Source organism: Rutilus rutilus (assembly GCF_951802725.1).
Source record: "Rutilus rutilus genome assembly, chromosome: 12".
Classification (NCBI taxonomy): domain Eukaryota; kingdom Metazoa; phylum Chordata; class Actinopteri; order Cypriniformes; family Leuciscidae; genus Rutilus; species Rutilus rutilus.
This window is the reverse complement of record NC_140217.1, coordinates 25426613-25438970: the sequence shown is the minus strand read 5'-3', so window position 1 is coordinate 25438970 and position 12358 is coordinate 25426613. Positions and strand designations below refer to the sequence as shown.

Sequence of the window (12358 nt, the reverse complement as noted above, 5' to 3'; positions counted from 1 at the left end):
ACTGCAATCGGGTGAAAGAGACAAATTTAGCTGTCTAGCCCCATTGACTCCCATTCATTTTGCACTCATGGCGATCGCCCCCAGTGGAACTCTGGTGGTACTACAACCAAAATTCGGTACAACAGGACTTAATAGGGAGTGGGCAGGCTCTCCGTAGACGGGCTCTGCCGTACCTCACACAGCTCGTCCAATACAAGTCAATGGAGTTGGACAAAAACTACGATAAGACCTGTTGGAAAGCATCTTTTGCAGCGATTTTTGTGTGAGCATATCAGTGAACACCCCTGACCACTCGGTGAGTTTCACGTCTTTGTAAACGAAAGTTTAATGCGTTTTATGAAGGATTGTTCCAGTGCCCATAGGCTGCCATTGTGTTGGTGGGGGGGAAAGCGAAATAAACCTAAAATTCTCGGGACAGCAGCATGTGTCCAAATTTTAATCTTAACCGTTCTATTTCATCAGAAACGATCTGTAAACAGGGCTTTAAGTGTAAAATACCGAACTTGTCCTTTAAAAAATATTGATCTATTTTATACTTACAACTAGGGTTGTCACAATACTAAAATTTAAGTCAGAACCAATACCAGTGAAATTTTGCAGTTCTCAGTAGGGCGGGGTGATAAAACGATAACAATAATTATCGCAATATAGTTTTTCTCAATATAAAATAAAAGTTTGATAAGTGTTCAATGTAATATTTATGCCCTATATTAATAATGCTGCGCACTCATGTAGCAGACCATTACACTGGTGCCACTGTTGCGTATTAAACGGCAAACATGCTAAAAGCTGCTTGTTTGAACACACAGAACATTTATCAGCTCAGCTCGAAACACACCGCAGTGTAAGCTTAGAGCAAATGCATTTACTCACTGATCATCTCGATCACGCGACAACAGTTTGAGCATAAACAACATCTGCAAAGTTATAACACTCAAAGTTCAAAGAAAAGGAAGATCTTTTCTTTTAAAGAAATTGCTTTTTAAGGACTACAACAAACGGCTGGTAGGGACTACACTAGCTTCCTCCCGGGTTAGTGACATCACCAACCCTAAAATTTACATAAACCCGCCCCTGGAACACGATTTATAGATTATCAAGACAAAATATGCTAATCAATGACTAGAAGATAACTACACATAAGCTACATAAATTCATCAACTAACCATTCAGAATAGTTGTCTACATGTTGTCACTTCTTCTTGAGTCTCTCCATCTTTCTGACTCCGGTTTGAACATAAAAGGCTAAAAGTTGTTGAAATTGTCAGTGCATGTCTGTGTGAGTGCAAGCTGTTGTAGCTCCGCCCTCTGTGCCGGGAGCAGCAGCTCATTTGCATTTAAAAGGACACACGAAAACTGTGTTTTTGCTCACCCTCAAAAAGTGACAATTTTAACATGCTATATAAAAATATCTGTGGGGTATTTTGAGCTAAAACTTCACATACACACTCTGGGGACATCAAAGACTTATTTTACATATTTTGAAAAGGGCATTATACCATCCCTTTAAAACCTGAAAGAAATAAAGATTTGACATTTATCGTGATAATTATCGATATCAACTGATATGATTTTGGCCAAATTTCAAATTTCAATACCAGAGCAAAAACTTTTGAATTAAGTAGGCTACTTTATGGACACATTTTGTCCCGTTTTGTCTCGTCCATTGGTTGTCACAGTCAATCATCAGTTTCTGATTCAATTGTGTATATAAATGTGGCTGTCAATCAACTTTACTGTACTTAGCAGCATGAAAAACTAAACTTGTATTCAGACTGTGAATGGGTAATAAACAAAGCAAGAGAAGAGCACTCCCTTTATAATCACTAAGGCTGTCAATCTCTAAAGTGCAAGCTCACTGAATTCTGCACTCTTGCGAATACTCCTGTTATATTAAAAAAGCTGTCTTAATTGTATGAATATCTTATTTAAATCGTGCTTGCATGGGAATGGGAAAATGCTTCCAGATTCAAGGCTGCTTATAAAGTGTGACAACTGTTGTGCTCTTCCCTTCAGACCACAAATGGCTGTCGTCTCCATATCTAAGGACAGCCTACACAAAGTGGTGTGTTTCTTTAAACAAACACCATTATTTCCACAGCAGCCTTTGGCAGTTTGGAGCCCTCTAAACAATGGATGCGTGCGCATGTGTGTGTTTGTTTTGAGCAAGTGTTCAGAAAAGATAAGAGCAAAGGTCATGAAATACTTCAAAACATGTAAAGTGAGGCTAAATACTCTTTTCTGATACTTCTTACTCTGAACATGAACAGACATGTATTGCCGAGTTAAAAGTCAAGCTCTTTTGAAATAAATACTGATGAAAGCTTGTCTAAATTCGACTCGTTCCTGCCACTCCTCAAGTGAAGTAATTACTGTAAAAAAAACAAAACAAAAAGAATATCATTAACAGACTTTTTTCCTGATGGCTTTCAGTATGCAAGGTGAAGAGCCGTCCGCATCAAATTTGCTCACAACGGGTCGGGGTTGAATCCTGAACTGATGAATCCTATTGTCCGCAAATAGGTTTACCAGCGTTCATTAAATGGCAGCCCTTTTAGGGTCTGTGTGCATTGCAAGAATGCATAAATGAAAAACAAACACGGGCGGCGTGTGAAAGGCTACACAGAGTATGCATGCAGTGTAAAACAGGATTATTAGAGTTTATTGAAAGTGAGGATTTAAAATAAATGCGATGAAGACCTTTGGCAAATAAACAGTATGAGAGGAATGAAAGGAATTTTAATTCGTCCCATTTTTCTGTATAAATACTTGGTTTAAATAAAGCTGCTTCCTTATGGATGGACAAATATGGTTAAAACAAATAGGCCTAGCCGTTTTTATAAGAGTTTACAATCAATAAAACAGGCAAAAAGAGAGATTTTTGGCACTTTCTTGACCCTAACAACTGCATGACAATGCACTAAAAACTACTTAACACCTTAGCAACTTCAAAGAAACAGTCTGGCAATTATCCACAACACTCTAGCATTACTTGGAAAAAATAAATATGAATAATATATATATGTCAATATCAAAAGTAGCAGTCAGTATCTGGTGTGGCACCAGCTGCTTTAAAGGCAGGGTAGGCAATTTGTTCTTTTGTAATGCTGGTTGAAAGTCTCTTCACATCCTGATAGCAATCACTAATGGCTCGTTTCCACTGAGTGGTACGGTATGGTACAGTACAGTACGGTACGGGTCGGTAAACGATGAATCGGCTAGCGTTTCCACTGCCAACAGTACACTTACTTAATAGGCGTGGTGTAGCCTATGCCGGAAAAGAAGCGATCGACGTCATTTTCGCGCAAAGAAGAAAGCGACATAAACAACATTGGATGACATACAGCAGATCTTGTTCTTGATTCTCGGCGTGTTTGTCACCGTTTCTCAATAGAAAGTACGCAAAGTTCGGACTTCCCAAGTCCGACTCAGGAGAATGACTCCCGAGGACGCGAGTCCGGCAATTCTGCGTCAATCAGCTCGCTCTGCTACTCTGGTTATCTCTGTATGTATATTTTAGGCAACAATAAAACGAAATATGTTATAAAACACCACACTGCCTCTTTTCGTTTTCATTTAAAGAAATCATAAACATTATAGCCACACAAATGTGGTTCAGGCAACGCGTATTGATTATATTCACTGCATGTAACGTTAGCCTATTTATAACAAAACAAAATATAAAACACAACCCTACCTCTTTTCGTTTAAATATAATATAAAAATATTAAACATTTTAATATGGTCCAGGCAGATGTTGCAGTAAACAACATTACAATGATCATCATCACTGTAATAAAATTTAAAATGACAAAACTCAACCAAGTCTCTTTTTGTTAAATTTCAGTTTTATCAATATTAGCCATTATAAAAGTATAAGTAAAAGGTACAAGAAGCTGTACAATAAGAAATAAAGCAAACAATTCAGTCAAACATACAAAGTCAGTGCTCTAGTCTAACCTTACAACGGTAAAGTTAAATAGCTTAAAGATATAAAGTTATGAAACTTCACTCAGCCCTCAGCCAAAACGATTGGCCAGGGAACAAATTATAGAGTCACGAGACCAAATATCGCCCGTTAGATATAGACAAGACGAATTATATCTCATGTTTAACCACTACAGAGACGTCAGAGACAGCGGCAAACGTCAGAACTACTAGCCGAGGAAAGGCTGTTCCAGGCGGGGTACACGAGGGCCGAGCGCCCGGTGATCGCCTGGATCTCACAACCTGGATCAAATTTTCATAAATCTTTATAAATAAACCACAGATTTGAGCTTTAAACAACTACATTCTCGCCTGAAAAACTCTTAAAACTACATTTCGTGACACAAAAACAGTAGTATTATATTTCAACTGCATATTAAAAAATGGCGCTTCTTATGTTGTCATTCCCCTTGTAGCACGCGCATGTGACGATACTCTGTCAACCAATCAACGTTCTGCAGTGAGTCTAGCTCCACCCTTTAGTACCGTACCACTGTGCTAGGTACCCCAATGGAAGGGTACCTAAAAAGTGGTACGGTACGGTTCAGTATTTTGGTACACAACTTTTGACAGTGGAAACGGAAATAATTGCGGACCGTACCGTACTGTACTGTATCGCTCAGTGGAAACAAGCCATAAGTTAAGTGGTCTAAATGTATATATATGTACTGACTATGATAGGTGTAGGACCATAAAATCTTCGTCCAATTTGGAACGAATGCAATGATACGATGTCCTACCTACCTGTCAACTATTTTCATACCTCCACGCACCCGCGCAGACATCACACATCATTATGACGTTTAATGTCAATCACCGAGCATCGCAACCGACACAGCAGCCACCTTTTACAGCTGGCTGTTACAGTTACTTTAACCAAAACAACCAGCTTGTGCGTTCACAGCAGAACTACTAGGGCTGCACGATTAATTGCATTTGCGATAATATCGCAATATGATATAATTTTTTTTTTTTTTCATTCGCAAGCTTCATTGCACAGGATATACGCTGCAGTACAATGGGTGAAGCAGGCGTAATGATATGACGCAGCACATGCCGCCTGATAATAGGCTACTGAGCTGGGGACTATTATCAGGTGCTGTGTCATATCATTTGGCCTGCTTCACCCATGGTACTGCAGCAAAGTTTCTTGATTATTAGGCCGGAATGAGAGTTTAGTTCCTAGCCATATCAGCCTAGAAAATCGCAACTTTACATTTTCCGTCGGTCTTAGTACACGATGTAACTACAGAAGAGTCAAGTTTTAAATAGGAAAAATATCGAAACTCTTTGTTCATTTTTTTGAGAGAGATGCTAATGGTCTTGTCCGGTTCAATTCATTATGCTAAGCTATGCTAAAAGTGGGACCCTCAGACCCGGAGATCGGCTGAATGGATTCGAAAACGGTAAAACTCAACTGTTTAACTCTGGGGGAGTTGTAAAATGAGCCTATTCCCCAAAAAAGTGGAGTATCCCTTTAAAGCTATATTAGTTTATATATTAAAAATGCTTAACATGCAATCATTTTAAATTTTTATTTTTTTAATATGTAATTATTTTAAAAAGTACTTATAATTACATAATTAAATTAAATAAAAATACGTTTTATTAAGATTAATTAATAAGAAAAATAAGTCGATAAAGAATAGGTTTGGAATCAGATCAGATCTTGAGGTGCCATAAAGATTCTCACCACTACTATACAATGATTTATTGCTTGTTTTTGTTAAATAATACAGAAGATAAAGAGCTTGGTTAAAAATATATATATATCGTTCAGGCCTAGTTTATACATATACACACACATACAGACAGACTCACAAATATACAGATAGCCTGTCGCTAAACAGGTTACAATGACCTCACTTTGTGCGGAGGAATTATTTTAGGAATTTAGTAAGACCATAATGCTCTCATCCTTCACAAAGAAGCCCAGGTTCCTATAATCCTATCTAAATTCATCCCAGATGCTGTATCATGCAAGTCCAACAGGCTTCAGGCTGTCAAAGATAATTCAGTACATTTGGATAATCAAGCAAAGCTTCAACATTCCAGTGCTGTTCCTGGCACTGCCAGTTTGCCTTAGGAATCTCAGAGAAAAGTAGTGAGACAATCCACTGAAAAACAGAGTGAGCAAAGAAAATCAAGTGAATTAAACACTGTAAATACTGCTACTTAACCTGCAGTCTATTACCGTTGCTTATTTTATCTTCTGTAGAAGATAAAATTGTTGTTAAGACTGTCTTGTTTACAGTCTTTATGTTTAGCTTTGTACCTTTCGAGGCGTAATTAATTTCTCATAAAACATGTCTTCTTTCTTAACACTTGTCAACAAATAATTCTCATTATTTACTCTGTCACTTAATGTACAACTAAATGAAATCCAGACCACGACAACTAAATGTCTAATTTCAATAAGAAACAATAGTTGAACATTTCACAAATCTCTGAAATGTACAGTAGATGGCAATCATAGAAATCTCAATTTGCATACCATCCATCCTAAATAGTATATGAAAACTGAACGTTCAAAATAGTAAGCCAACCGTTTTTTTATTCAATAGTAGTAACCACAACCTCTTGCACCATAAAAGATGAGATTCCCTTTTTCAGTTTAATAAAGATGCTTAAGAAAGCAAGCTATGAGCTTAGGTAGCAAACAATGTCTCTCAATGCTAACCAAGACAATTTTATGGCCATATGATGTGTCTCAATACAGGTGCTGTCTTCTGTCTTCGTTCTCAAAGTATACATACATTCTCAAAGTATGTACTTTTCCATCACAAGTGGGAGAACAGCAAGGTCAAAAACACCAATATGCCAAGAATAAAAATGAACTCACTACAAATGTTGCAATATGATGACAGTCAAGCTTTGGAAACCAACAGAATAAATGGATACAGAGTGGTTTGCCAACTAATGGTTCTGGGTTCAGTCTTCATCTTTAGATATGATGTTTCCTGCATCAACAGAATAATGGATCTATCTATCCATCTGTAAGAAACACACCTTGACTATAATGTCATGAATCAACGAAAAGAAACCTTGATGAAAACAAAGACAACCAAGCCTTAATCTCGAAAAACAGGTGCAAAGGTTAATTTATGGCAAGATTTGCCATCTTACGATCCAGTAAAAACAACAAGACTTTAAGAGCATCAATGAGGGGGGTAAAAAGCTTCGGTACATTATTAACCGCTCTTACCAATTTCTGAAGTGTGACGGGGTCTGCAGGGCTCACAGAAATGTTTCTTGATGAATAAATGTCCAGAGATGTGAAAAACCACAGATCCACTCAATCTTTAAACCATCTTCTGAAAGACTGTGCTAACAAATCAAAGGCTTCCACGAACTGACCTAACTTAAAGTTTTAGCTCCTTAAAGACCCCAGCAATGGCAGGAATTTACTTCTGAAAGTCACATGCACATCAAACCTATTGAATGTAGGGTGGCCGCCAGAGTTTTAGAAACTGTCACATTCTCCCTTATTTAACATTCTTTATAGCTAATCTATGAGCTAAAATTGGCTAAAAATAAAAATGAAAGACATGCACTTAATGGAGAACATACGCATGAAATAATACGCTGAAAGTAAGAGAAACCAGTATTCTTTCCAATTTTATCTGCAAGGTCCTTCAGAGTTGATAAGTAACCAGAAAAGCACACAAAAAAAGTTTCGGTCACTGATCAAAATGAGTAAAAAAAAAAGAAAAGAAAAAACACACTGCAAAAGAGACCAAAGTGCCATTTTCACAGCCATAGCTTTGAATGCATGGAATGTTTAAACTACAAAATACACACATTAATAGAAGCTACATTCTAAAATGCAATTGTTGTTGAACAATGGAGACCCTTTCAAAGAATCACAATATTGAAAACTGTTTTTGCAACTATGCTGCTTCAGTATTAGTAGATTATTTATACTGGAAAACCATGATATGCATTTTATATGTTTGAATATGTGCAAAAAGTCCATATTTACAGTGTTGACCCTTTTCATAACCTCTGCAAACCTCTCTATTATTTATCCACGGCAGTGTTTTTGGGCATAACTGTGAGAGAACTCACTCCCTTGGATAGAAAGCCTTGTGGTCAACCTTTTTGTCTCAGGATGATTCACGGCATGACACAGTGACAGCACTCAAGGTAGCATTGACCTTTTATTCTCCGGACAACTGGTTTTCTAGGGCCTGGTTTCACAGACAGAGCCTAAATTAATTATGCCTTAGTTCAATTCGGTTTGCATCTTGAGACAAACCAATGGCAGTGACATTTTAAGATATCTCAGTTCAAGTTGCTTTCAGTTAAAACAGCTCAAACATGCATTTTAGTCTGGGACTAGTCTTGAGTCTTGTTTGTGAAACCAGGGGTAGATGTACCAAACAGTCAGAAGACTCTTCATCTCTTCATCAGAAAAACTAGCTTTTGCACTAGTCTTCTGCAGTCCAATTGTACTTCCTGCAGAATTTCAGTCTGTCCTTGATGTTTTTCTTAGAGTGAAGTGTCTTCTTTGCTGCCCTTCTCGACACCAGGCCGCTCAGGCCATTTTGACACGACTCCTCAGGAGGAGACGGTCATGCCGCTTGCTGGACACTCTGGGCCGTCCTGAAGCAGCTGTACCTCTCTCCTTGAAGTTCTTGATGATCTAGTAAATGGTTCTTTTCAAGTGCAATATTCTTTGCAGCAATTTCCTTGCATGTGAGGCCATTTTGATGAGAAGCAATGATGGCTGCCCGTCTTTCTTTGGAGGTAACCAGACACAAGAACACACTTCTTCCCTCCAATTATAGCAATCAGTCTTATAATCCAATCAGAATGATAGTGTGATTTCACTAGACTTAGTAGTACTAGTTCACACTTTCCCATGTGCTGATGATATGATTACTGAAATTATGTTAGCTGGTCATCTTGTGCCAGTGCCAAAAAACAGTGAAATTTGGGTTTTTGTGATAACGATTTTGGCCAATGAAGCTTTTTGCAATTATTTAAAATACATCTAATCAGTCTGTGCAATAACCACGAAACAACTCGAATCAACACCACAACAACTGAAGCATCAAACTTCACAAAATGTATGTCACACTGCCAAAACTCTTGGCCATGTCTATACAGCATTTAGCCTACGCTCTCAAATGTGACAGTAAAGACTTTCACGTTGTAAAATTATATTTCAAATAAATGCTGTTTTTAATGCTTTTTAATTGTGTATTCAAAGAGAAAAATGTATCAGTTTCCACAAAAATATTACGCAGAATAACTGTTTTCAACATTAATATAATAAGAAATGCTTCTTGAGAACCTAATCAGCATATTGGAATGATTTCTGAAGGATCATGTGACACTGAAGACTGGCGTAATAGCTGCTAAAAATTAAACTTTGCCATCACATTACATCATCAATACATTTTAAAATATATAAAAATATATAAATTATTTAAGAGTAAATTGTAACATTTCACTATATTGTGGTTATAACAGTATTTTTGATCAAATAAATGCAGCCTTGCCAAGCATGATAGACTTCCTCCAAAAATAGTTTCTATGACTTTGAAAGATGGAGACTATGTGGTACAGCACATGGATGATCTGATTTGACCAAACATGATCAGTTTGAAAACCTCTGCAACTCAATTTGCATTTGGGTTCGGTTTTGGTTTTCCTTTAAATTCTGACAACATAAAGCTCAAAATATTTGTCCAAGCAAACAAGTGCACTCTCTTTACTTTAAATAGCACTTTCTATGAGGTCTCATGATGTCTCATGACATAAACTCTGGTACTGTCAAATAACAAAGAACAGATTTATAGACTAATTAGGTGTACAAACCCTAAGGGTCCACGGTTGAAGACCAGATTAAGATACACTGTTCTGGTGCCCTATGATAAATCCATTTAAAAATTGTCTGTTTCTCTACAAAGTGACTGCATTTTGATGGTTCCGACGATTTGAGACGGAAAGGTTAGACATTATATTATGCATGTGTACATCTGCTGACATGCTGTCGTATTGCCTGGACAAAGAAAGAAATTGCTTAGCCCATATTTTTAAACATGAACTTTCTTTCTTTGCATGTTGCTTTCTTGTGAGAACTGTATGACTCCAAGAGAGTAAAACTTCCAGAAGAAAAGGATTCTTGCGTTGGCCGGGAATCGAACCCGGGTCAACTGCTTGGAAGGCAGCTATGCTAACCACTATACCACCAACGCTCGGTGAAAATCGGGGAACAATTCAAGCTCACCACACTAAACATAACCGACGAGATTCTACTTCTAATATGCTATAAATTTGATGTAAAAAAACAAACAAAAAAAACATTCCAGGAGGAATATTAATATTAGAAACAGTTTGACACTTAATAATCTAGAATACAAATAATGCTACCTATTTTCATTGAACCAAATATAATAAGTTAAAATAGTAGCCTATATTTAATTTATTTATAGGCTAACTATTATTATATATAATTTATATAGCTTTACAACTATTTTCTCAGGTAACTAATGCTTTTTTGACACTACTTGAAAGTTACAGAGGTCTCTCTCTCAAACAACAATAATGCCAAATTTAGATCAACAGTCCTGAGGTCACTGCAGACGACGGATGACTTACCTTGGTTATAAGAAGAGGTTCTCGGTGCTCCAGTCCACCTCTAAGGGTAAACCCCCATGGTGCTCCCCCAGAGAGTGTCACATCCACCACTTTCCATCCCTCACCATTACCGTGATGTTCATCAAAACTCCCAGATCTTTCTGAACTGTAAAATATCCTGTGGTCTTCTTCAGGAAAGCCGGAGTATTGGTTGATCGTGTCCATTTCATACGCAACCTGTCTCTCAACCAACAGAATATGGCAGTCTTTTGTAGGCTACTTAAATGCAAATGTGGATGTATCAATTCCCAAAGTCAAAATCCCACAGTCTTCCACATCAACAGCAGCTGTTAATGTTAATCCACAAGAGCATCACATGGACGTCTCTGGATACTTTGTTGCGTTGTTTCCTCCTCTAGTCAAGACATAATTTAAGAGCGTTATTTAATTAAGTGTAGTGTAAATTCACAAAACAAACTTCCAAACTAATACAATTTAGTTTAACGAAGCGCGAAGTTAAAATAAGTCTTGTTTGTTTATGGTTTATCTGACCTCTCCCTTTATGTTAGCATTAGCCAAATGATTCAGTTTAAGTTTTTATCGCCATCAAAATCAAGTAACGTTAACGTTATTTCCTAAAATAATAATTTAAAAAATGCTCACTGACTGTCGATAACGCAACCGTCCGGATTCAAGTCGTTAACCAGAAATACTGATTAGTCATACGGGTTTCGCTGTTCATAGTGAAGGTTGTGTTCTTCCAGTCCTGTGGTGAGTGTGTGTGTGTGTGCCGGTGGAGCTAGTCAGCTAACCGCGAGTCATTCAATCAACAAGTGGATGAACACCGTACTTTACATCTCTTCCCTGAGCCACATTATAAGTTTTCCAACTGTTGTACGAACCGAAACATATAGATTTCTCCCTTAGTTTTTATCCTAACGCAGAACGTACTCGGAGATGAGACACAAAGGCTGCAATGCCTGTGGCAGAAGGCTGATCTGTGTTGGGTTAGTGTGGATTACGCTAACGAGACTCAATCTACCTGTGCGCTCGTCACCAACTCTGATAAGAGAGCAGCAGCGACCTCTACTGTTCACTGCGTGTGGCTGCACTAATTTGCAAGCGCTTGCAAATAAAATCATTGAAAAACATGTGCTTTGAAGTAGGCTAATTTATTTCAACTTTTTATTTTTTTAGAATGAATGTACTGTTTTTGATTTGGGACTCAGGGTCAAAGGAGATGGGCAATAGGCTAGGTTAAAACTGCGAACTCTCTGTGGCCAGTTTCAATTCCATGTAAAGTCACTGATTCTAAGCCAACTTTTAGGCTTTGACTTTTATGTCTTCACAGGTTATCTGTGACTCTCTTTGTTCATGATTTAACAAGAAAGATGCAAAAGCAGCTCTGTTGAAAAAAAAAAATGGTTTCATTATAAGTGTTACCACTGATTTCCTGAAGGTGACTTTTTAAGTTTCATTTGACATTTCTATTTATTTTTATTAATTTATTGTCTTTAATTTCTATTGCTTTAGATATTTGTGAATGACTTTTTTTAGTAGACTATCTCTGTTTACATTTTTTTTTTTTTTTTGCCTTGATCTACCTCGAGTTTCTTATCCTCTTTTCTTAAGTGTTTTTTGTTCAATAATTTAAAAATATATATTTATCAAAATATTGGTAGTGACTTTAATCGAACAATGTTCAAAAGTGCTTATAATTTGAGGAAGATTATGTGGGCTATTTTGAAAATATGGTGACAAATATGTCCCTTGATATGTCAGT

The 12358-nt window shown here is 37.2% G+C and overlaps 1 protein-coding gene across 3 annotated transcripts in view; it reads right to left on the bottom strand.

Moving 5' to 3' along the window:
* shroom2a (shroom family member 2a) overlaps window positions 1-11610 on the bottom strand; it is a 59442-nt gene extending 47832 nt beyond the window's left edge. The window contains exons 1-2 of one of the 3 annotated variants that reach the window (XM_084427032.1): window positions 11239-11558; window positions 10597-10990 (exon numbers count right to left, since the gene is read on the bottom strand). In XM_084427032.1, coding sequence (XP_084283158.1) covers window positions 10597-10800 — 204 coding nt within the window. In that variant the 5' untranslated portion in view covers window positions 10801-10990; window positions 11239-11558. Of the gene's footprint in view, window positions 1-10596 lie in introns of all 3 variants that reach the window. The other 2 variants (XM_084427033.1, XM_084427034.1) reach the window with 2 other exon arrangements.
* Window positions 11611-12358: the final 748 nt, after the last annotated feature.